The 27,093-nt window shown below is 42.6% G+C and overlaps 1 protein-coding gene across 3 annotated transcripts in view; it reads left to right on the top strand.

Moving 5' to 3' along the window:
• BCAR3 (BCAR3 adaptor protein, NSP family member) overlaps positions 1 to 27,093 on the top strand; it is a 209,177-nt gene that overhangs the window by 163,000 nt on the left and 19,084 nt on the right. The window contains exon 1 of one of the 3 annotated variants that reach the window (XM_077276402.1): positions 8,122 to 8,474. The exons of the other annotated variants lie outside the window; for them this stretch is intronic. Within the exon in view, the coding sequence (XP_077132517.1) occupies positions 8,385 to 8,474 (90 nt within the window). The 5' untranslated portion in view covers positions 8,122 to 8,384. Of the gene's footprint in view, positions 1 to 8,121; positions 8,475 to 27,093 lie in introns of those variants that run through there. 3 annotated transcript variants of the gene reach the window in all.

Genomic DNA, 27,093 nt, shown 5'->3' on the forward strand with positions numbered 1-27,093 from the left:
CAGTGTTGCCGTCCCGTGTACACAGTGTTCCCGTCCCGTGTGTACAGTGTTCCCGTCCCGTGTGTACAGTGTTCCCGTCCCGTGTGTACAGTGTTCCCGTCCCGTGTGTACAGTGTTCCCGTCCCGTGTGTACAGTGTTCCCGTCCCGTGTGTACAGTGTTCCCGTCCCGTGTGTACAGTGTTCCCGTCCCGTGTGTACAGTGTTCCCGTCCCGTGTGTACAGTGTTCTCGTTCCGTGTGTACAGTGTTCTCGTCCCGTGTGTACAGTGTTCCCGTCCCGTGTGTACAGTATTCTCGTCCCGTGTGCAGTGTTGCCGTCCCGTGTGTACAGTGTTCTCGTCCCGTGTGTACAGTGTTGCCGTCCCGTGTGTACAGTGTTCCCGTCCCGTGTGTACAGTGTTCCCGTCCCGTGTGTACAGTGTTCCCGTCCCGTGTGTACAGTGTTCCCGTCCCGTGTGTACAGTGTTCCCGTCCCGTGTGTACAGTGTTCCCGTCCCGTGTGTACAGTGTTCCCGTCCCGTGTGCACAGTGTTCCCGTCCCGTGTGTACAGTGTTCCCGTCCCGTGTGTACAGTGTTCCCGTCCCGTGTGTACAGTGTTCCCGTCCCGTGTGTACAGTGTTCCTGTCCCGTGTGTACAGTGTTCCCGTCCCGTGTGTACAGTGTTCCTGTCCAGTGTGTACAGTGTTCCCATCCCGTATACAGTGTTCCTGTCCCGTGTGTACAGTATTCCCGTCTCGTGTGTACAGTATTCCCGTCCCGTATACAGTGTTCCTGTCCCGTGTGTACAGTATTCCCGTCCCGTGTGCACAGTGTTCTCGTCCCGTGTGTACAGTGTTCTTGTCCCGTGTGCACAGTGTTCCCGTCCCGTGTGTACAGTATTCCCGTCCCGTATACAGTGTTCCCGTCCCGTGTGCACAGTGTTCCCGTCCCGTGTGTACAGTGTTCCTGTCCAGTGTGTACAGTGTTCCCATCCCGTATACAGTGTTCCTGTCCCGTGTGTACAGTATTCCCGTCCCGTGTGTACAGTGTTCCCGTCCCGTGTGCACAGTGTTCCCGTCCCGTGTGTACAGTGTTCCCGTCCCGTGTGTGCAGTGTTCCCGTCCCGTGTGCACAGTGTTCCCGTCCCGTGTGTACAGTGTTCCCGTCCCGTGTGTACAGTGTTCCCGTCCCGTGTGTACAGTGTTCCCGTCCCGTGTGTACAGTGTTCCCGTCCCGTATACAGTGTTCCCGTCCCGTATACAGTGTTCCTGTCCAGTGTGTACAGTGTTCCCGTCCCGTGTGTACAGTGTTCCCGTCCCGTGTGTACAGTGTTCTTGTCCCGTGTGTACAGTGTTCTTGTCCCGTGTGTACAGTGTTCCCGTCCCGTGTGTACAGTGTTCTTGTCCCGTGTGTACAGTGTTCTTGTCCCGTGTGTACAGTGTTCTTGTCCCGTGTGTACAGTGTTCCCGTCCCGTGTGTACAGTGTTCTTGTCCCGTGTGTACAGTGTTCCCGTCCCGTGTGTACAGTGTTCCCGTCCCGTGTGTACAGTGTTCTCGTCCCGTGTGTACAGTGTTCCCGTCCCGTGTGTACAGTGTTCTTGTCCCGTGTGTACAGTGTTCCTGTCCCGTGTGTACAGTGTTCCGGTCCCGTGTGTACAGTATTCTCGTCCCATATACAGTGTTCCTGTCCCGTGTGCACAGTATTCCCGTCCCGTGTGCACAGTGTTCCCGTCCCGTGTGTACAGTGTTCCCGTCCCGTATACAGTGTTCCTGTCCAGTGTGTACAGTGTTCCGGTCCCATATAAAGTGCACATGAGGCTTTCTCATTCCTGGCAGCAGCTCCTCGTCGCCGCTAATCAGCCGCGCTCTCACCAATCCAGCTCTCTTGTGTACAGCCGTTTATTATGAGAGAATGTAATGTTTACTGATTAGAAAGGAGAAAGTCATAATCACAGTCATTGGGGGAATTTATGTGGTTGAAAATTAAGTGTCATGGGACTTTGTTTTCCTGAATGCCATTGCTAAGGACATCATTAGCCTGGGAAACCTAGAAGAGCAGTATGAGCGGCCTGCCCGCTGCCAGAATGATGCATGGAAACTTCTGTCGTCAGGAATTTCATGTAAACTCAGTGATTAACACATGAACCAACAGCAGTGATCCGGGCTCTCGTGTTCCCAGCCCCGGCTACAAATCACTGCTTTATGGCAAATCCCTATTAAACTAAACACATGAAAGTATTTAGGTTGAGGCAAAAAATAGCAATATGCAAACACTCGCGATGGGAGTTGTGTTTATATCAAAAACTGCAACTTATTGCTGGGTCCATTGCAGGGCAGTTTCTAGCCCAAAAATGACACAGGGCGAGAGTAGGAAATTTCTCCCCCCCCCCCCCCCCCCCGGCACCGAAAATAATAAACATTATTTTTGTGGGCTTGAGTAATAAATAGAGAGCAGGCTTGTATCTTCCCTTTTTTTAATAAATTATAATTTGCCTTTAACTTATATAGAACTTGGGGAAAAGGGACAAGTATGCTAATTATTAACGGTGAGAACAAAGTTGTAGGTAAATAATATCTATTAATTATTTTGGAAACAGATCCTAAAAATTGTAGGTTGCAGATTTATGAGAAACTGACTCTTCTAGATTTAGCCGCTGCAAAAGCATTAATAGCTTCCGAATAATTCAGCTTTTCTGCCAGTTCATTTTCTATTGATAAAATAGCAAGAGATGATAACCTCTCATCTGTCATTGTGGTACGAAGATATGTTTTTATCAGCTTCAGTTTGCTAAAGCTTCTCTCACTGCTTGCAACTGTAATCGGAATAGTTAGTAATATCCTCATGGCAATCCATATGTTTTTAAACAGGTCATGAGAGTGCGTGTAATTTATGTGCTTCAAAACCTCCAGTGGTGTTATAGAAGAATTTGAAATCATTGGCTGAATATGTTTTAATTCTTCCAGCAATTCATTGCCGTCAATGTCACATTGTAGTTTGTCTACCTCTGCAGTATGGCTTAGCATATTTTCCAACGATTTGCACATATTTTTAAGTTGTTCTTTTTCTGGCAAATCTTTAATGTTGTATAGAAAGCCCCAACATTTATTATGCTCAGACAGTTGTGAGAAACGCCTCTCCAGTGATGCAACCATGTTATCTACAAGAGGGTAGAAAACAGAAATCTTAAAATGTTGCTCTGCATCTGTAATTAACTCATCCTGACTTTCATAGTCAAACAATTTTTTTTTTTTACTGGGCCTTTTATTTATTGTAAATTTAGCTTCGATGCCCAAGTCTGTAGCCATTTCAGTGGCCACGGTCTTTGCAGATTCATAGCCAGAATCACGATATTCTTTTACAAATATGGTACACTTCTTCAACAAATCGTTGCATCGAGTCATCTCCATATTTTTTGACTGCATAGATTTACTTACGATTTGTACCTGAAATAAAAGGTCATACCATACTACCAGTGTGATTAGAAAGGCAAAGTCTTCCAACATCACTGACAGTGACTTTGCTTCAGAAGCAAGAGTGGGATCATCAACCTTTTGCTCCAAATCTAGGAGAGCCTCGTGAATTTCCGGATATTGATAGCGTACTGCCTTTAAGCTTTCAACACGGCATTCCCAACGAGTAGCACATACCTTCTTCAGCGTAAGATGCTTCACATGTTCACTTATTATACACCATCGTTTAGAAGATGATGCAAACAGGTTATAAAGCCTTTGTAACACACCGAACAGATTTACAGATTTTACCGATGATTTGGAAGCGTCACCTATAACCAAGTTTAAACTATGGCATCCACAGGGGTTAAAAAATGCCCGAGGATATTTTTTTAAGATTCTAGCCTGAACTCCTTTTTGCATGCCTATCATGTTGGCACCATTGTCATATCCTTGTCCTCGACAATTGTTCATGTCCAGGTCACATTTACTAATCTCTTCTAAAAGGAGATTGGCGAGACTTTCCCCAGATGTATCAGTAGCAGGACGATAGCCAATAAAATGTTCCTTTATTGCTACGTGATCATCATCTATATCAACAAATCTTAAGGTGTATGACAACTGTTCAGTGTGACCTGCATCTTGTGTGCAGTCCAACATTATTGAAAAATACTTAGATCTTTTGGCTTTTTCTAGAATACATTTCTTCACCTGAGAGGCCATCAAGCAGATAATTTCATTTTGAATTAAATTTCCACAGTAATGTGTATGGATTTCCTGGGAAGTAATTCGTTTTAAATGATCTCTCATTACTGGTTCAAATTTTCCAAGAAGCTCTATAAGCCCAAGGAAATGTCCATTATTTGGTGTAAACAATGTATTTGACGATCCTCGAAAAGCTAAATTATTGGTTGCCAGGTATACAGTTACTGCCATAACTCTTTCCAACACTTCTCGCCAGCGGTTATGTTCCTGTGTAATCTGGGTTTGCAAATCTTTATCAATTCCTGTATTTTTTTTAAGATTATTCTGTGCATCAATCCATGCATGACGTGAATTTACATGTGCAGCAGACAATTCATGTGTAGATAGGTATTCCCCAATATGTGCCCAGTTGCTGATGCCTATAGTCCCAAGCTTGGATTTTGGATTGTGATCAAACAACTTACAGCAGAAGCAGTACACTCTGTCTGCAGAAACAGAATATTGTAGCCATCGTCTGGGTACCTTCTCTCGATTTGGCAGCACAAGGAATCCATAAAATGAGGAAAAATGACGCTTTTCATTGTCCCTGGGGTATATGAAATCAGAGGCAGGCAGAGGTTGTGGTCCTTGGAGGACAATATGGTCTTTTACTTGACCCTTGATTGGTTTTGGCCACAATGCTATATCTTTATAGGTAAAGACATCCTTATTTGAACACTCTGAGTTATCTTCGGAAATGTCTGTAGAAAGAACATCATTTGTACTTCCAGACTCATGCGATGACACAGCTGTAACAGCCTCTGCAGGTTTAGGTGCAGTCTGCTCATTTTCAGATGTATTTATTGAACAAGATGTTTCAGACTCCAGTGTTGAAGACATCATTCTTGATTTGTGATGTTCATCTCCAGATTTGGGATCACGTTCTTCATGTGAAAAGTAGCTCAGACTTTGAGAGCCTGAACCTTGTGGTTCCGTTTCTGAAGAAACATATCCTGGGTGTGGTACTGCACTTTCTGTCTGCAAGTACATTGCCATTAATTTTGCACCTTTTGCATCTTCACTCTTCTTTTTTTGCTTTCTTTTTCGAAATTGTGCTCCTGAAGGCTTAGGAGGTGGCATTATAACTGGTCTTTAAAAAGAAAAGACAAAAATTTGACAGTAAAAGATATCATTTTATGTTATGCAATCATACAAGCAGAATGTTGAAATGTTTGTCTGGTGCAAAGAGTGCGCTGGGTGAGGATGCCACCAGACTGCCAAAGATGAGGTAAGTCAGCTGGGCCCCCTCCCGGGTTTCATGCTGTGGGGCATGCCAAATCAGCATGCCCCAAGGGTGGTTGGGGGGGGGGCAGGTGTGGGGGTCCCCATCCAAAAAAAAAGGCTAGCCCAACCCATCCCATCCCTCAGACCCCCTCACCTGTTCAGTGTGTCAGTGCCCTCTGCCCTCTGAGTCTGAGCGCGCTCAGACTGCTAAATGGGGCTGCTGGGAAGGGAAGGACTAATCCATAGGCAGGGGGTGGGCATTTTTGCTATACTGCTACCACTGTCAGACTAGACTGCAGCCTGTCCTGTCCAGCATTGAAATTGGCAACAGCCAGGCAGCCTAGTCTGACAGTGATAGTGTGTGTGCTTAGCTCTTTGATCACTGTCTCAGGGAGCGCCCGTGCTCAGCCGAGAGCGCGGCGCCCCTGCTATCAGTGTGGGAGTGGCCGAGCTGCCTCATCCTGGCTGTTCATTCTCGCTGTTCATCCAGCGCGGAGCGGAGGTGAGTGGCGGCGCCGAGGTGGCCGCAACCATTATGTGCGGTGCGGGGGGGGGGGCGCGGCGACGCGAGGCGATGATCTGACCGCTCAGCTGTCAGATTTGCAGCTGAGTTCGGGCAGGGCGCGCCCGCGCTCAGCACTGAGCGCGGCATCCGCGCCCCTGACAGCCCTTAAACAGCAGCAGCAGCGGGCAGGGGACCACCGGGGCCCGAGGCCTCTCCTGCGCCCCACGGCGCCCCGTGTGGCCGCCCTGCCCGCCCTGTTGAAGAAACGGCCCTGGTCCATTGTATGATCATACCAGCAGCATTGCACAGACCACATGGAGTCCGGCTATGTGATTGGCTGCAGCGGTCACATGCACTTTAACAAAGAGCAGGGCAGCATCTGAAATATGGTGGAGCAAAGGATGAGTGACAGTTGAGTTTGTATTTTGCCCCAGCACAAGCCGATTGACCTTTAAAAAAATAAATAAATAAATAAATAAATCCCAGCAAATGTCTTTATTAAATTTGGCACATAGCCAAAATTCTGGCTCATTAATGGGAATCTGTCAGCAGGTTTTAGCTATGTAATTTGAGAGCAGCATGATTTAGGGACAGACACTGATTCCAGCAATGTATCCCTTACTGGACTACATGGTGCAGTTTTGATAGAATCCCTGTTTTCTCAGCTGTAGATGTAGTGTGCTCAGAATGCTACAGAACCCCGCTCACACCACTGATTGGCAGCTTCCTGTGTACACTGTGCATTGTCAGCAAGCTACCAATCAGTGTTGTGGGCGTCGTTACTCAGATTAGCTGGACTGACTTGCACATGAGACCTAGTCCTATAGTCATAATCTCCTGCTGATAAAACACTGTGTTGAAGCTACAACACACAGCCATTTAAGTGACACATCACTGAAATCAGGATTTCTGCCCCTATATCATTTTGCTGACAGATTACCTTCCAAAGAGGTAGTCTGAAACAGAAGATGATTTTAATCCTAAATGTCTATCCAAGTAATGTGATAATTTAATCATTTTTTGAATATACTTTAATTAAAAAGTCCCTACTGTTCCCTTTCTACTTTAATCCCCAGAGCATGCTGCGATACTCATACTATATGTCATAAGGAGGTAGGGGCTGCTGTCACTGCTTCTTTCCACCCTGAAACAAAGCATCATCAGTGACGTCCATTTCTGGGGCTTTACTAGTCCTCACTCTACTGAGCATGTGTCTATTGTCAATGCCAACACATGCTCAGTACAAGCTACCTGCTCACTGTGCTATATTAGGTATCTATGTGTAGTGACAGTGCGCTTCATTGCTGGCTCTAATGAGAGGTGACGAGCCAGCAGTAAAGCGCACTGTCAGTGTGGACAGAATTCGAGGAGCAGGAAGAGCAGAGACCATTCTCACCTCTGAAATAGACGTTGTTTCAAAACAAATACTTCCCATAACCGAGGGTTTCGCCTCTGCTTTGTCTGGAGCATCAGATGTAGCCAAGAGGCAAAACACTCAGTTACGGGAATAATTTTGGGCTACAGCTCCTGACCCCTGCCAGCTCTGTTGATTGCTCCAGGTTCTGGATGACATATTTTCATACTTATTCTGCAGAATATTGATAGAATTCCAACACGTTTTAGTTATTAAATTTCATCTATTGTGCCTGTAAATTGGACTCTACCTTTCCAAGCTTTTCCCCTCCTTTACTTGGGTTGTGTACACTGATTCTTGGCTGTTCTTTCTCACCTCCACTACATGTTCCAGTATACAGAGTCTTGTGGCTTGTTTTATGGTGGGCCTAGCACTTGGATGAGACTCGATGTTACTGTTTGTGGTATACCCAGCTAATTAAACATTGAAGATTTGACCCAATGCTGCAAATTATAACAGGATCACGTTGGTTGCTTTAATCCTAATAGTCTCCATTGCCCTTAATTAAAAGTAAACAAGGAGCGGTATATCTGCTAATCAGCCCGTATGTATCAGGGACACATCGATCAATAGAAGTGTTGGCGTTTATTGTTTCCATATTTTCATATTTGAGCTTTTGCCCCTTTTAATAACCTAAGTGGGCTCTGGGTCATGGCTCATCTTGGCATGTCCTTACTGGCATTGTGACTCCTGCATGGAGAATCCCAGCTGATGATGGTGACCAAGTGGTGATCCAGGCATGGTGCATCAGGTATGCAATGGGGAATCTGAGGATCCTTAATGGTTTGTGTAGAGCGCTCAGCTGTGAGGCTTTCTCAGATGGTTAGGATTTCATTGGTGAGTAAGAGGAATCACATGAGGATTGTAGCACTCTCTGCTTGGCAGGCTGAGGACTCGCATGCCACAAATCTCTCAGCTCATAGACACTGATCCATCTGAGCAAATCAGCCAAGACACATGTCCTGCAGGACTAAGATGTAGGATCCTGGAGGAAGCAGTGACACTGGGGACAAGTGGCTTCTCACACTTCTTGGGGTTTAATCAGGAGTCATTGAGAAGATCCCAAAATGTCCAAGGACTGTTTCTGCAATGTCTTTGAGAGCGTCACCGCGGCATTGTGCTGCTTCTACCAGCAGAAGTCAGTCATTGGGGTGAAGGTAAGCGGCAATGTCACCAGTTTAGTGTATTATTATTTATTAATTATTATAATTATTTATATAACGCCATTAATTCCATGGTGCTGTACATGAGAAGGGGGTTACATAGTTATAGATATCGTTTACATTAAACAAATTTATGGAGCAAATTTTTTATATTTGCAAGAGGGGACAAATGCAGTTTATCACATCTCCTAATATACAAGTATTTTTAGATCATCATCCGCCTTATCTACCACTTTAGCCGCATGTGTTCACTGATTCATTACGTTTAACTCTTTCATTACTTTTTATTTATTTATTTTTTGTTTTTAATTTTGTGTTTTATTGGCGTTAAATAGTTGTGGGAATTTGCTGGAAACTTGAAGATGCTGTTTAGTGTCTAGATGGTGCTTGGACCTGGTGGTGCGGTGCTGCTTGTGATTATGATCGGCACTTATTGGTGCTGTCTTTTAGTTGGCAGATCGATGTACAGATAATTCGGCCCCTGCAGCCAATCTCCAGAAGTAATTATCTGATAAAGCATAGGAGACTGATGGCAGAAAAGGACCTTGTGGTCTCCACAGTCCACATTTCCATTCTGTCTCTTTGTCTTGTGATACATTTATCCCCGGCATATCGCTTATCGACTTACCACATCTGCTGGGAGTCTTCTCCAAGCATCTACTATTCTTATACCTACATTTATTTATATATCTGACATTGTTGATCATGTTCTCCTGCTACCTGCTTACCTCCAGACTATACAAGATCAGTTTCTTTAATGACCCAACAATCGGATTGTATCTGGACAACTGTTAGTCTATGGGGCCGTACACGTCTGATTTTTGTTTTTCCCCGGATAGTCTGTCCGGGGAAAAAAAAAATTACATGATGCCCAAATTTGATCTGATATTTGAATCGCATTCAGCCATGCAAGTCAATGAGTGCATGAAAAACACCGGACTGCACTCAGATGACATCTGAGTGCAGTCTGATTTCCACAGACTGACAGAATAGAGAAGATGGAGACATTTTATTTCTCCATCTACTCCTCATCTGACAGACTTGGATCACACTATCATCACATCCCAATCAGAATGTGTTTTGCATAATTGACCTGATTCTCTTGGATGAGAATTTACTCTCGTGTGACCCCAGCCTAAGGATATGTGCACAAACTCTTTTTCCTGTAGTTGCTTCTCCGGCAGTTTGCTGTCATTTTTGCAGCGGTTCGACCATTGTTTTTTGTTTTTTTTTCTAATATTTTTAACTCTACCAAACAAGCAGGTTCCCGAAGAGAGAACATTCTACTTCGTTTAACCCCTTCATGGTTTCAGACCCTGAAGCGGTTAAAATAAGCAACAAAAGACGGAACATGTGCACGGCAAGGTAAGTTTTTACTTTTCTGTATATTACGTTCTTATTTTGCGGCGGTTAGCGGCACTTTTTATGCACATACTCTAATGCAGGTTGTATACTCGGTGCATTTCCTTCCAGATTTTGCAGATGGAAATTTGCTACTTATTACTGCGCCAGCATTGTTGATTAAATTTTACAAAACCTCATTCACATGCAAAAAAAACAAATCTACGTTGCAAATTCAGCTGCATTGAGGATCTCACATCTGCAGCCTGCCAATCTATGATGCAGATTTTCATCACCAATGTTTTCTTTTGCAAAGGAAAGGGTGAAATCTGCTTGGAATCCGCAGCAAAATGCGTTCTACCTGGTGCCGATGTTGTGCTGCCGGTTTGCAATGACAATGTCCGTGATGACGTTCTTAGGCTATGTGCCCACGTTGCAGAATTGGGTGCGGATTTTTCCACATCTTTTTTGTAACATCCGCAGGTAAAACGCACTGCGTTGTACCTGCGGATTTACCGCGGAATTAATGCTGGTTCCCACTGCGGTTTTACTCCTGCAGATTCCTATTGAGGAGCAGGTGTAAACCGCTGCGGAATGCGCACAAAGAATTGATATGCTGCGGAAAATACAACGCAGCATTTCCGCACGTTTTTTTCTGCAGAATGGGCACAGCGGATTTTGTTTTCCATAGGTTACATGGCACTGTAAACCTGATGGAAAACTGCTGCGAATCTGCAGCCGCCAATCCGATGCGGATCCACAGCAAAATCCACAACGCGTGCACATAGCCTTAAAGAGATTTTGTCACCAGCGTCTGATGGAGGGGAGAGTGGCGCATCGCCTGAATGACTGCAGGAGACATATGACCTAAAGTCTCGTTAGCCGAGGGAGCTTCAGCCATGATACCGGAGATGAGTACAGGCTGTTTGGATTTTACATGGGGGAATAGGGGAATATACTAATTGAGAAGGGGGTTATCTGAGTAGTGGACAACCCCTTTAATGAATTTGTCACATCTTCAGGGACTGGAGTAACATTTCTGGCATAAAACACTGTGCCACTTTTCATGAATTTGCTGGGCATAGACTCGCCTTGTCCTGCCCCAGTTCCTCCCCAGTCCTGCCCATTTTGGTGGAACTGCTGAAACTTTTGGGAAAACACCAAAAGACGCTATTTTTTTGGGGGGGGGGGAACTTTGTATAGTGCAAAATCTTTGTGACTTTTTAAAGTGTATCATGCAAGAAAACATGAGCACTTTATGAAACCGGGCCAATGACTCTCCTGCCCCAATAAAAAAAATAAATAACATTTACACTGGATTGTCAATATTTGCTTATTTTGGTCACCGCCTGTTACAGGACCCCAAGGCAAAATAAACATCACCCCATCCAATACTTCACAGGTCACCTCTTCTCTAATAAGGGTCATACAATTTACCTTTCTTCTCCATCTGGCCCAGACCACAATGATGACTTCTTCCAGATAAAACCTGATTCTCCTACGTTTTAAGATAAATACAAAAAAATAAGTACAGTACACACAAATAATGTCACCATATACTCTGTCCTCCCTAAAATAGCAGCACATGCAATCCTTCTGAAAATAAAGCCAAATACAATCATATAGCATTCATATATTAGGGATCCACCTAAATGGTCATGGGGGTGGTTCTCCATAAAGGGGATGTCCCATCTTGGGAAAAGTCACTTTCATGCTATTTGTTTTTTACATGGATGAATATAAATTCTCTAATACAATAATTTGCAAAGTTACATCACTTTGCATGATGGCCAAAATTATTAAAGATAACCTGTCAGTGGGTTTTTGCAATTTAAAGGGAAGACATGTCGGTAATGGTGCTGTAATGCTGATTATATTGATACCTTTGGAGAAGAAATCCGCTTTTTTGTTGTTCTTTAATCAATCACCATTTGAAGGTTTTGGTGCCCAGGGGCCGGGTAGTGCACTGGGTCTTCTCCTCCCTGTCTGTAATTCCCAGGCCCCTCTGCTGCCTCTGGTCCTCCTCTATTTTAAAGCTCAGCAGTGACCTATAATTCACAGACTGAAGTCAGGCAGAGAGACCGGGGGGATCAGACAGGCAGGAGAAGACCCCGTGCACAGTCCGGCCCCTGTGCACCGAAATCAAATTGGCAGAAACCTTCAAATGGTGATTAAAAAAGAACAACAAAGCGGATTTTGTCACCAAAGGTATCAATTTATTCAGTATTACAGCGCCATTACAGATGTTTTACTTCACATTACAAAATCGTGAAGACAGGTTATCTTTAAAAAAAAATAAATAAAGAAAGAAAGTAGTTGCTCTTTAAGTGATAAGTGCTAGAGGGGATATATGGTGCAACAGAGACCACTAGGAGTAAGAATTTGCCATGTCCGCTCCTATCAGAGGTATATGACAGGCCAGACATCAGTAAGTTTTCTGATGTATTTGTATTTCTGGTTCTATACGCATCCTTTCTGTTACAGTCCTGAGATTCCCATAGTCCCCTCCATCTGAACTAATTCATCTTGTCCCCAGAGAGAGTAACATAGTATTTATGAGCGTACACAGCCTGGGAAAAAAAACCTCCAAAATATTCCTCCTGCCAGAAAAGCGGAGACTGTTTCCGTTCTTTTTTTCCCCTCTGTTGAATGGTACATCTCTATTAATAGAATCATCACTGATTACAAGTCACTTATCCCCAGTATTATAATGGCGGCACTGTGTGTGAGGCCAGGACAGATCCATTGGAAGAGGAAAGACGATGTTTTATAACGTACGGTTATAATATAATAATACGGTTACATCTCACTTGTGTGCATTAAGTGTATGTATTAGGAAATGCAATATATGTGCTACATTTCTTCAAAGGTTCCAATGGGCCCGTGAGCTAAAAAGCATCATCCAGTAGGCGGTAAAAGGGCAACAATGTTTTGGACTTCTGACTTTCAAGCTCCATATCTCATGATCCACTACTGCTATGATCGTATCATTTTATAGACCATCATCTTGGATATCTCATACATAAATCTGGCTTGCAACTATTTAACATGGAGATTCTTGTCATCTCACTGCATTGTTACTGTTTTTCTCCTAAAAAATCTAAATTTTAATTTTTATAAATCCACCTTTTGGCTTTCAACACCGTCTGACTCCTTCTGGGCTGCTCTTGATCAGATTCAACCATGTCTGGAGCCAAATCTGATCCCAGATCTCTTCTACAAGTTCCCAAAGTTGGTGCATACTGTTGACTCCCTTTCATTATGTATACAGGTTTTTTTCTTCTCTACCCACAAGTGTTGGATTGGGTTGAGGTTTGGGGACAGTGAGGCCAATCCAGCACCTCTACTTCATTGTCATTGAACTATTTCTTCGCCAATCTCAACGTATGCTTCGTGTCGTCCTGCTGGAACACTGTCATCCTTTTCATACCCATAGTACTTGAGTGTACGAAGTAACTAGTCTTGTAGGATACTCAACTATAACTGAGCATTGAGACCACCATCGATCCTGGTCAACTATCCAATGCCTTTGGCTGTGAAACAATCCCATATCATCAGACTTCCTCCCCAAAACTTAGTTTCTCAACCTTTTGGCCCTTTTTTCCCTTGTTTCTTCCAGACCCATTTGCACCGATCAGAGCCTAGTCTATTGGCTTTCTTTTCGTCGCTCCAAATCACCCGTTTCCAATCTTCTGCAGTTCCCTTTTTCCTACTTGTTTGCAAACTAGAGCCAATGCTTCTTATGGACAAAATTGAAGTTGAGGCTTCTTCACCTTTTTTTGGGCCACCATTTCAGACTTGTGTAACGTGTGGCACCCGGGGCTTACATGGATGTCTGTGATCTCACTATTATGAAGCATACGAGCCGCCTCCACTGCCGTGTTTTTCGCGCCAGAACTGATGGACCTTGTGATGAGCCTACTTGTTGACTGACATTTTGCTTGGACGTCCACCTCTTGGCTTTGGATGGAAGGACTTCATTGTGTATGCTTCCAGCTGTCATGGCGCTCACATGATGCAGTTTGGCAATTTTCTTGGCCAAGAGACGGCTATCGATGAGCTGGATGATGATGATGATTCTCTTGGGATTCTCTTGGGAAATCCTCTTCATGGCTGCTCCTCGATTCAAACCAGTGACATTACTTGGGAATCAACCTAATAACACACTGAGCTATTAGGAAACGTGAGAACAGGTTGTATTTTGTAATATAGAGGAAGAAAAAGATTTTTCCACTACCAAGAGCAAAACAGTAACAATGCAGTGACCTGAGAAGAATCTGCACAACTAATCATATGCTAAATAGGTGCAAGTCAAATTTATGCATGAGATAGCCAACATGATGGTCTATAAAATGATGGCAGTCTCACAATCAAAGCAGTAGTGGATGGTGAAATATGGAGCCTGAAAGGCAAAAGTTCAAAACATTGTTATCCTCTTGCTTGTCAGTTGCACCTTAGTGTCGCTGTTGAACGTCCCAGATGATGACTATACAGACCCCATGTTAAAAATCGAAGCCCTGCGAAATAAAAAAAACCCACATTTCTTTTTACCATGCTTCTTCTTAGGGTCTGTTCACATTGAGAGTCTTTTATGTGTATTTTAAAGTGGATCCTCTTCAAAATCCAAGTGAAAAAAAAATCTCTGTATGACCATGTCCTTTATTACTGATATGTCCCGGCAACATACACTATAAATACTGGTGCATGGAATGGGAAAATAACCTCCGGCAAGAATGTAGATGTAAAATAGAAGAGCTCCGGTCTTGTGTACGATAATAATAATAGCTTGTGGTTGGTAGCAATCCACACATGCATGACATTAAAGATCACCCTATATTAGGACATCATTATTTGTAGCTGGTGTCCATGGTATTCCTTGTTTCAACAGATATTAAATAAAGCTTGCCCTGATCTAGGCACAGATAATGTTTTCATTACATATTCTTAAAGTCAAAACTTTACTGATTATTTAGTTTTTGTACATGCATTTTCTCAACAGATGAATGCACAGTCACATGTGTCGGCTTTAAAAATGATATATGGAGAAATTGTAATCACTGGTGGCTAGTGTCTAAGTATGGGAGGGTAATGTATTCCTTATAGACCGTATACATTTGTATAGACTGTATACTTTAAAGCAATTGTCACTGGATTTCACAATATAACGTGCATACATTAAATAGATCTTTGACCTAATGAGGCTGGTGTACTGACTTATAAAATCCATTTTCGAATGTCTGTATAATCCCGAATTACTTATGAGCATTTTATGAGTACAACTAAAGCTGATCATGGATTTTCAAAGTAAGTATACCAGTCTCCTGGGGTTTTAGAGATTTATCTCATGAAATGTGCCATGAGTATTGTGAAATTTAGTGACCGATCACCTTAAAATAAACATGCTATTGTAGAGCCCTAGCATGGACCATTTAGTAGGTACATTACCACCCCCTTATATGATTTAGATACTCAATTTGGAGGTCTGTACATGGCGGCCTGATGACCTATTTAATCTACAATTAGCCAGCAGAAACTGCCCGAAGAATGAAAATGTTACATCTTATAAACACTTCACCATTTCCGACCCCTGAAGCCGTTAAAATATGTAACAAAAGACTGAACATACAGTACAGACCAAAAGTTTGGACACCTCTTCTCATTTAAAGATTTTTCTGTATTTTTATGACTATGAAAATTGTACATTCACACTGAAGGCATCAAAACTATGAAATAACACGTGGAATTATATACTTAACAAAAAAGTGTGAAACAACTGAACTTATGTCTTATATTCTAGGCTCTTCAAAGTAGCCACCTTTTGCTTTGATGACTGTTTTGTACACTCTTGGCATTCTCTTGATGAGCTTCATGAGGTAGTCACCGGAAATGGTCTTCCAACAATCTTGAAGGAGTTCCCAGAGATGCTTAGCACTTGTTGGCCCTTTTGCCTTCACTCTGCGGTCCAGCTCACCCCAAACCATCTCGATTGGGTTCAGGTCTGGTGACTGTGGAGGCCAGGTCATCTGGCGTAGCACTCCATCACTCTCCTTCTTGGTTAAATAGCCCTTACACAGCCTGGAGGTGTGTTTGGGGTCATTGTCCTGCTGAAAAAGAAATGATGGTCCAACTAAACACAAACCGGATGGAATAGCATGCCGCTGCAAGATGCTGTGGTAGCCATGCTGGTTCAGTATGCCTTCAATTTTGAATAAATTCCCAACAGTGTCCACTGGTCTAATGTCCGTTCCTTGTGTTCTTTAGCCGAAACAAGTCTCTTCTGCTTGTTGCCTGTCCTTAGCAGTGGTTTCCTAGCAGCTATTTTACCATGAAGGACTGCTGCACAGTCTCCTCTTAACAGTTGTTGTAGAGATGTGTCTGCTGCTAGAACTCTGTGTGGCATTGACCTGGTCTCTAATCTGAGCTGCTGTTAACCTGCGATTTCTGAGGCTGGTGACTCGGATAAACTTATCCTCAGAAGCAGAGGTGACTCTTGGTCTTCCTTTCCTGGGACGATCCTCATGTGAGCCAGTTTCTTTGTAGCGCTTGATGGTTTTTGCCACTGCACTTGGGGACACTTTCAAAGTTTTCCCAATTTTTTGAACTGACTGACCTTCATTTCTTAAAGTAATGATGGCCACTCATTTTTCCTTACTTAGCTGCTTTTTTCTTTCCATAATACACATTCTAACAGTCTATTCAGTAGGACTATCAGCTGTGTATCCACCAGACTTCTGCACAACACAACTGATGGTTCCAACCCCATTTATAAGGCAAGAAATCCCACTTATTAAACCTGACAGGGCACACCTGTGAAGTGAAAACCATTCCCGGTGACTACCTCTTGAAGCTCATCAAGAGAATGCCAAGAGTGTGCAAAGCAGTCATCAAAGCAAAAGGTGGCTACTTTGAAGAACCTAGAATATAAGACATAATTTCAGTTGTTTCACACTTTTTTGTTAAATATATAATTCCACATGTGTTAATTAATAGTTTTGATGCCTTCAGTGTGAATGTACAGTTTTCATAGTCATGAAAATACAGAAAAATCTTTAAATGAGAATGTGTGTCCAAACTTTTGGTCTGTACTGTATATGTGCACAGCAAGGTTGTTTTGACATTGTTGTGCATTATGTTCATTTTTTGTTTCGGTTTCGACGAGGTTCTTCAGGTGGGATGGATCCAGGCAGGAAGCGCCTGGAAAAGATGAAGTTTTCACAAACCCTTAGTCTTTTTACAAAAAATGTGTCCCTTGATCATATGCGGTTCACAGGGTCTTGCAATGATCATCTGTGGGGGAACCTGGTGTTAAGTTGTCAATTCCACTGCAGAGAAAACTAAAGGGAATCTGTCACCAGATTTTTGCAGCAAGACATAGGTCAGAGACTTTGATTTCTGCGATGTGCCACTTACTGGGCTCCTTGCTGTCGTTTTTTATGAAACCACTGTTTTATTAGCAGGATATTATCGCTAGAAGACTACTTAGCCTGCTGCCACCTAGTCCAGCCACGCCCACACCACTAATTGGCAGCTTTCTGACTATGCACAGTGTACACAAACTGCAACCAATCAGTGGTGTGGATCTGGGGTTATACAGAGCTCAGCATCTGGTGGATCTGGGGTTATACAGAGCTCAGCATCTGGTAGATCTGAGGTTATACAGAGCTCAGCATCTGGTAGATCTGCAGCAGATACAACTATGATTTTATAAAGACTGAAGTAAACTGTTACATCGCTGGAATAAGGATCTCTGCCCCTATATCATGCCTCTCTCAGATGGGGTAACAAAAACCTACTCATAGATTCCATTTAAACTCAGTAGACCATCCATCTAATGCATGAGTGTACTTATTCTTTCACGATGGCTATTTTGTGAGCAGCTAAAATTGAATGTCCTCGTTATTAGCTCAAAATTCCATAATGGGTTATTTAAATCTTTTTTTTTTTTTTTTCTAAATCGGACATCCACAATTAAATAGCAATTCCTCACTATACTGTTAGCAGAAGTTCTATTTATTATAATGGCGGTGAATTTTCACTGTAAGGCATTGCCAAACATACTTTGCTCGGTTCACCGAAGGTGAAGCTACATTAGGATCCATCTTCTTGTACATGTTCTCCCACTACGGACTTGATTCTTCACATTTCTGCTGAGTATTTATATCCATGGTCAGATCTATTTATTTTTCTGCTACATCTATTACATAGTGGAGAAAGAATTAGCAATTTAAATGACCACCAAAGGTCCATGGGTTGGAGTCTTCTCACGACTTTCAGCCGGTAGACGAATTTTACAGAACGGATCAGTTGAGTTTTTCGGAATGCAGAAGGAGTTATGTTCTAGTGATTATCAAGCTCCAGTTGCCTGACCGCCATCTCCCACTCTTATCAGGGCTTTAATTAAGATCTACAGTGTTTTGATCTGCTCTTTGTATCCAGCTGAGCATACCATTCATGATTCATGCATTTCCCATGTATTTTGCCCTTAAACTTCAGAGGTCAAGAACTGGAAGAATGCAGCAAAAAGTTCCTAGTATCCACCATAGAGGAATGTCCTCCTGAATTATGGGCAAGATACAGATATAAAGTTCTTAAGACAAGCTGAAGGACGTTGTAGGAGAGCAGACAAACAAGATCAAGTCCTGAAGTGTACTAGACGATCATTGGCAGTGACGGTCGTGGAGCAAAGTGGTCTCCTGGCAATAGGCTTAAGTGGGAAGTACTGGACTTCACAGGGAAGTTGTAATTTTCAGGTACCGGAAAGTAGATGTCATAATCAAACATTCTTGTCATCTCCATATCGTGCTACAGGAATGAAGAATGGGTCAGCACCGACCTTTATAATTTTTTGTATTATCTATAGATGCTGCTCTTTATAGACCATATAGCAAAGATTCGAGAAAGCCACATAAAATCTTCCTCTGTGAACTAAAATGCTTTGCACTTAACGTGGCTATAAACTGAGCTTCAGTCACGTAATTAGTGAAACTGTTCCCACGCACAAATCCCTTTTTAAGGGGTTGTCCAGTAAAAATAAATATATACACTGCTCAAAAAAAGAGAACACTGAAATCCCACATCCTAGATATCACTGAATAAAATATTCCAGTTGCAAATCTTTATTCATTATGTAGTGGAATGTGTTGAGAACAATAAAACATAAAAGTGATCAATGTAAATCAAAATTAATATCTCATGGAGGTCTGGAATTGGAATGATGCTCAAAATCAAAGTGGAAAATCAAATTACAGGCTGATCCAACTTCAGTGGAAATGTCTCAAGACAAGGAAATGATGCTCAGTAGCGTGTGTGGCCTCCATGTGCCTGTATGACCTCCCTACAACACCTGGGCATGCTCCTGATGAGGCAGCGGATATTCTCCTGAGGGATCTCCAAGACCTGGATTAAAGCATCAGTCAACTCTAGGACAGACTGTGGGGCAACATGGCATTGAAGGATGGAACGACACAGTTTGGATTTAGGCCTGGGGAATGGGCAGCCCAGGCCATAGCATCAATGCCTTTTATCATGCAGCAAGAACATAGCGGCACTCCAAGGAAAGGTGCACAAGTAGAATCCCAAACCATAAAGTACCATAGAAAGACTTGGCACTCAGGTAATAAGGTGTAGGTTTTTTTATTTACAGAGTAACAGTACAATTTTTGACTTTTCGGTCGGCAAGGACCTTCATCAGAGTACACACTGTTAAAGGTACAAATGAAATGTACTCAATATCTCGTGGTATAACCTCAGAGGTCCTAAAATAACTCAGTGGCGGCGTGAACGCGGTATCCATCGCTCGTTCAAGTGCACGCTGTATAATCTTATACAAAGAAGCAAAAAAGATTTTCTTAGCAATAAAATATTTTTAATTAAATATTACATGTACTCAGTAACTGTATATGGCAAGCATACCCCTGATAAAATGCACAGCACAGTTACCAGAGGAGATGCTCCCCGTATTGTGTATTGTTATGTAGCTCTTTGTTGTACTCCTGTCCCTGGTATCCCAGTCTTTGCTCCCTTATCCTCTGTCCGCTGCCCTCTGTTGTGCTCCACATTGGGTTTTGCAGGTTGCCAGAGTGGGTGTATGACATAATCTCTCTAGACCTATTAAAGGCCCATTTAGACACGCATATCTGTGTCTTGGGATTGAGACTCCTTGTCTTATGTTAGGTGTGTGCCACCATCTCTGCGGTTTGTGTTTGGTGTTTGTGCTTGCATTCATCACTGCTGGGTTCCATGTATTCCCTCCTGCTGCTCCTGAGATTCCTGGTGAGCCTTTACAGTCCTCGCTGCCCATGTACCTTCCTGCGTGCTGCATCTATGCCTGGGGTCTGTGTGCCCACCCAACCCCTCACCTCATCTAAGGTGGCAATGTTAAATGGTTATAAATGTTTGAGGTGTTTCTGTACTTTGGTATTTTACGCCTGCAGAATGGAGCATCCACGAAATGCGTGGTGTGGCAAAAACACCTGTAATATTAATAATATTTATGTTTATATAGCGCTAACATATTCCACAGCGCTTTCCAGTTTGCACACATTATAATCGTTGTCCCCACTGGGGCTCACTATCTAAATTCCCCATCAGTATGTCTCTGGAATGTGGGAGGAAACCCACGCAAACACGGGGAGAACATACAAACTCCTTGCAGATGTTGTCCTTGGTGGGACTAGAATCCAGGACTCGTAATAAAAAAGAAATACAGCTACTTAATTCTGTTCTTAATTTGCATTGCAACCTCAAGAATGATTCCCGGCGTCTTTTGGTAGAAGGTCAGACGGCTACCCAAATTTTGTTTGGTAAAAGATGTGTACAGGTGATCTTAGTGCAGCTCCATAAGGTGAGCACTAGCGCCACACATAGAATTTACTATGTTGCTGGTTAATAGGTGTTGCCCTATGAAGAACTCTTAGTTTTTCTGGTATGTACAAAGCTGGTATGATGGTCAGAGACTTACTACTATACCATCTACTGGAATTTCATATGTGCAGGTGTATAGGACATAGTACCTGGTTAATATGTGGAATGCTGTACATGGGAGTTAGATGTAGACACAGCTGGACAAACCTGTTGTTTGGTTCTCAGAAGGACAACCGGACTTGCAGTGTACAGTAGGCCGGTATGTGTGCGGCCAGACCCGGCCTGGATGTTGTTTTAGTTGGAACTGCACAGCTGAGACTTCTTGACCTTCAGGACACATTCCTCAAACTTTCTCAACATTTAAAGAGTCTGGCAGTAAGAATCTGGAACTTTCCTTGCCTGGAATCTTATGCGCTGTCGAGGTTCTGAGCCTCAGACAATAGAGCAGCTTTTAATCCATTGATAGGTTCATGAGCCGTACGACCACCAGCTATTGTGCTACTGACACACATTTCATTTTACAGCAGCCATTAAAAGAAAAATCCTGTAGATAAATAATTCCCGCAGTCTAGCTCCACCTTATTTGACTTTTATTGTCTCTTTTGACAACTACAAGTTGCATTTATCGCCTTTCAATGTTGCGTAAAGCTCACGTCAAGAGTCACCGGCCAGTCCATGCATTGCGGTCCGATTTATACGACCTTCTGACTGCGCCCTGGAAAAGCTCCATGGGTTTTATGCACCGTTTTTTTTTCTAGAAAAAATGCCAATCTTGTTTATCGGCTGTGTCTGCCATTACAGTACAGGCTCATTCAAGTTAATAGATGCTGTTGTTTTCTAAAGCCAAACTGAAAATATGTGCTCACATTCACTTATGAGTAGTAAAATGGGTTGTCTCTAATTTGGACATTTAAAAGAAATAATAATAATTGTGAGTCTATATACGTTTTATCTTTTTTTTTTAAATGTTTTACACACATGAATCCTGGGAAAAATAACACCATAAAAATGTTAAAATTCCTTTAAAAATCCATGTGCAATTAATAAAAAATGTAATAAAATATAAATAGACATTGTATTTCTTTTTTTTTTTTGGAAGCAAACGTTTATTTTTATTCCACAGCATGCTAAGTGTTACAAATACAATCTCTAAGTAATTTATAATCCAATATGTAAGGAACAATCAGATTACAGATTCCTACATGTAACATTTCCTTGGCTTTAAAAGACGGTCCACATGCTGTAATATTGACGTGAAGCCCTGCGGAAGAGCAGCGCTCCGCTGGTGGGCCGCCACGCCAAGTCTCTGAGGGGCATCAGCTTACACTTGCACCGGATGTAGGAGACTCTCAGCGATCGTCACACTCATTCTATGGACTTTAGGGAAAATTCTATTCCTCCGGAGGACACACTGTACATGCCCGGTCTGAGAGCATCGGATGTGGTGTATTAACATATAGATGCTGTAATCTTCTTAGTACATTATTCTATGAATCTGCAGGTAACTCACAATCTTGGTAATGGATGATTGTAGACACTTCTAGTAAAACATTGTTAACATTTTGTTGTAGAAATGGTTTTTCACATCCGATCAACTCTATAATGGAGCCTAGAAGACTATAATTAAATGTTATTTACCGTAAATTATTTGTTATTCCCCCCCCCCCCCCTCCAATGGACAAATTCTGCCAAATTTACTACAAAGCTATAATGAGGCTTTGACTTGGTTGCCCGGCAGCTCTAAATAGGGTTTCCATGGACAGGCTTTGCACTAGTTACTGCATCTATCAAGTCCTGGTTGGGGGCACTGGATTTTACACATATAACCCTGTACAGGGATGTAGACTTACACAGGGACCATGGGTTAAGTTCCCGGTGTAGCTGCTGGCTGATGGAGCAGGCTGGCAGGAAAGTTAGGTCACAAGTCAGGATCAATAAATCGGGAACAAGAAAGAATTGGTAATCAGAAGAGTGGTAAAAAAAATGTGGTGCGAGATCAAACAGGCTGAACAAGAGCTGAAAAAAAAAACTGTAAACTAGGGCTGGTATAAACTGTAACTGGCAGCTCCCAGCATTAATCTGGGAGTTTTAGGAAGGTGTTGCACTGTCCCATTCCCAGCATTAAGCTGGTAGTTTTAGTAAGGTGATGCACTGTCCCATTCCCATCATTAAGCTGGTAGTTTTAGTAAGGTGATGCACTGTCCCATTCCCATCATTAAGCTGGTAGTTTTAGTAAGGTGATGCACTGTCCCATTCCCATCATTAAGCTGGTAGTTTTAGTAAGGTGATGCACTGTCCCATTCCCAGCATTAAGCTGGTAGGTTTAGTAAGGTGATGCACTGTCCCATTCCCAGCATTAAGCTGGTAGGTTTAGTAAGGTGATGCACTGTCCCATTCCCAGCATTAAGCTGGTAGTTTTAGTAAGGTGATGCACTGTCCCATTCCCAGCATTAAGCTGGTAGTTTTAGTAAGGTGATGCACTGTCCCATTCCCAGCATTAAGCTGGTAGTTTTAGTAAGGCGATGCACTGTCCCATTCCCATCATTAAGCTGGTAGTTTTAGTAAGGTGATGCACTGTCCCATTCCCAGCATTAAACTGGTAGTTTTAGTAAGGTGCTGCACTGTCCCATTCCCAGCATTAAGCTGGTAGGTTTAGTAAGGTGATGCACTGTGTCTGTCCCATTCCCAGCATTAAGCTGGTAGGTTTAGTAAGGTGATGCACTGTCCCATTCCCAGCATTAAGCTGGTAGTTTTAGTAAGGCGATGCACTGTCCCATTCCCAGCATTAAGCTGGTAGTTTTAGTAAGGTGATGCACTGTCCCATTCCCAGCATTAAGCTGGTAGTTTTAGTAAGGTGTTGCACTGTCCCATTTCCAGCATTAAACTGGTAGTTTTAGTAAGGTGATGCACTGTCCCATTCCCAGCATTAAGCTGATAGTTTTAGTAAGGTGTTGCACTGTCCCATTCCCAGCATTAAGCTGGTAGTTTTAGTAAGGTGATGCACTGTCTGTCCCATTCCCAGCATTAAGCTGGTAGGTTTAGTAAGGTGATGCACTGTCCCATTCCCAGCATTAAGCTGGTAGGTTTAGTAAGGTGCTGCACTGTCCCATTCCCAGCATTAAGCTGGTAGGTTTAGTAAGGTGATGCACTGTCTGTCCCATTCCCAGCATTAAGCTGGTAGGTTTAGTAAGGTGATGCACTGTCCCATTCCCAGCATTAAGCTGGTAGTTTTAGTAAGGTGTTGCACTGTCCCATTCCCAGCATTAAGCTGGTAGGTTTAGTAAGGTGATGCACTGTCCCATTCCCAGCATTAAGCTGGTAGGTTTAGTAAGGTGCTGCACTGTCCCATTCCCAGCATTAAGCTGGTAGGTTTAGTAAGGTGTTGCACTGTCCCATTCCCAGCATTAAGCTGGTAGTTTTAGTAAGGTGATGCACTGTCCCATTCCCAGCATTAAGCTGGTAGGTTTAGTAAGGTGTTGCACTGTCCCATTCCCAGCATTAAGCTGGTAGTTTTAGTAAGTTGTTGTACTGTCCCATTGCCACAGGAGGGAGCACATCACTACTTTTGGGCAGCACACAGTCACTGGTGGATTATTAGTTGAGTATATGCATGATACTAGACAATTCTAGGCTGTTTCATCAAAGTAGCAAAAGTAGTCGACACCCCTGTTTTTTAAGAACATTTTAATCAGATTATACTATGCAAGGACAGACTATTATGGGGCAAATCTACTCTCTACTTAAAATTGCACAAAATAGATTGCAGCATTGGGCTAATAGGAGTCGTCAGAGAAGACACTGGATACAATCTGAGTCTGATGAATTCATGAGAAGAACGCTTTCCCTGCCCTTCTTAGTGGTGACTGACATCTGTCTGTAGTGAATCTCCGATCAGTCTTATTAGCCAAACCTCGCAAGATTTTTCCATAGGACTACATAGTCTGAAGACCGATCCACTTTCCATTGCAAAATCAAATCTTCCCTAACGGGATCAGTGTGTGTATATCCATATTCTGAATGACCAGAGGCTAAGACGCTGCAAATCTAATCTGGATCCCTAAAAGCTCGTTATTGACATATGCAGAACTGCGGTTCCACAATCGATGCACTAATACTGTGCTGATCGGAGATAACGCTACAGAATGGCAGGGGCAGCCCTCGGGATCCTCTCGTAATCCTGTGTATGAGCAGTAATCCATGCAGATCTGGTTAATAATTTGCAGCTTTTAGGCTGTCAGCCTTGTGGTATATCTTGGCTGTACTCGAGGTATACATTGCAGTCATATGCCTTGTACTGTGGATATATTATGGACCCGGACTGTGCACAGTACACACTGGGCTAGTATTGGGGATGTTGGCATGTTCTGCTGGGGACCCGTTGGCAGCACATCACAGTGTATGGCTCATTGTCAGCGGAGATGAATGAATCTGAAAAGCTTTTATCTGTTTTCAGAAAGAACACTCTGTGCCAACATATCGGGGTCTTTTTCAGCAAAGTTCCCAAGCTGTGTTTTCCAAGCTAGAAATAAGAATAGTATCCAGTCTTAAGTTATAGATTCTAACAGGTGAAAACAACTTGTGTGGACTTTATATGAATAAGTTTATCAGCAGACAATACCACCCGATTATAGCTATCGTCACCATGAAAATGCCGTCCAATCTGCCGCCCCCATATTATAGAGCAAGAGGAGCTGACGAGATTGATTTATGTAGTTTTGTGAGAAGCCAAAAACTCTTTCCATGTATATTCACAATGCACACAACATCTTGAAAAATCGCTAGTGGTTTCTTCATTATTTAATGGACGGATAAAAATAACTAGAACATTGTAGTAAATAAGATCTCACAAAAACCATGGGGAAAACCCTCCAAAAATCCGCTGGTGGCCAAAACTGTAGGAAAAATGCTCAGGAAATGACAAAAAAAACACAAAAGACTCTTTAGGAGAGTGAATTAGTCTTCTGCTGGAAAAACTCTGCTAGTTCACATTGTGTGCACTTACCCTAAAGGTGTGTTCACACTAAATTATGTTGCTCAGTTTTCAGAGCAAAAAACTCTCCAATCAAAACTCGTGGTTTTGGGAGAGTTTCTACCTTCTACTATAAAAAAAATAAAAATAAATAAATGAGTGAGCATAACCTAAAACAGCATCGGGAAACTAAAAACTCCAAAGACTTCCCAAAGAATGAGTGTTATTCGAAGCTGTTTCCACTATGAAATGTCATGTCTGACCACCATAAATGCTCTGTATGCGCATACCCTAACTGGGGATATTCTGACCGTAGCCCTATGGACAATTAAGCCACAACCAGTCCAATCATGGCACAAAAAATGAGACAATTATCATTATTAAAGTCCAAATTCTGCAGTTTATTTTTGTTCCATTGATAGCAGCAGAGAAATGAGTTATCATAAGTCTTCAAAGTTTTCTAGAGCAATTTTGGTTTGTAATATTCTGCAGGCCGATGAGCAGATACAATGGAGCTCTTTGTAGTGTGTATGTTAGGACTTATTACAGTGTTATATATCCGCTATTCTATCATCTATGACCATTTCTCTTATTTTATTTTTTATAGCTTTCATAAAGGCAACAGCCACCCACTCGCTCAGAGGCAATGTTGGTTTTATTTCTATTAGTTGTTGTACATATTCTGTAATAAAATCTATAAAGAGGACTTGTCACCAGGTCAAAATCAGCCGGTTTTTGCTCTTATTTTAGTTCCACTGCTCCTCTGAGTATTTGGTTTTAGTTTTTTTAAATCCGCCATTTGATTTTAGAGATACGGGCCTTCTTATTTAGTGCAAAATGTTATCGTCTTTACAAAGGGATCCTCAGGGGCGTGTCTTTAGGCTGCTCTGCATTATTACCCTGTGAGCTACACCCCCTTAAAGACCCGCAAAAGTAGCACTATATAAAAGGCTCATATTTCTAGAACCACATGGTGGAATTTACTTTTAAAAAAAGTAATGATGGAATAATGAGGGAAACAGCGGAAATAAAATAAGAGAAAAAACGGGAAACTTTTGACCAGGTGACAGGGCCTCCTTAAATGTTCACACTTGTATGATATTTGCCTATAACATCGCATTTCTTTCATGCAGGAACCCATTTTACTTTCTCTAGACGTGTCTCTTAATTGGGAAAAATCTCATGGTTTCAGAGACGGCTTATGTAAAATTGAAACCTAAGCTGCACAATCCTCTCATTACATTTTCCATATTCTTAAGCATTTTCTAAAGACTCCTTTTGTGCCTTTGACGTCCCACAATGGAGTCTGGTACGTGAGTGATTGGTAATGGGAGGATTAGATGGGGCCTGTCACCTGGAATTAACACTTTTTTCATGATGTACAGGGTCAGAATGATTTGTCCAGGTTGCAGGGTTTTGTTATACTGATCTCCTTCCCAT

Source organism: Ranitomeya variabilis, chromosome 8 (genome assembly GCF_051348905.1).
Source record: "Ranitomeya variabilis isolate aRanVar5 chromosome 8, aRanVar5.hap1, whole genome shotgun sequence".
Classification (NCBI taxonomy): Eukaryota; Metazoa; Chordata; class Amphibia; order Anura; family Dendrobatidae; genus Ranitomeya; species Ranitomeya variabilis.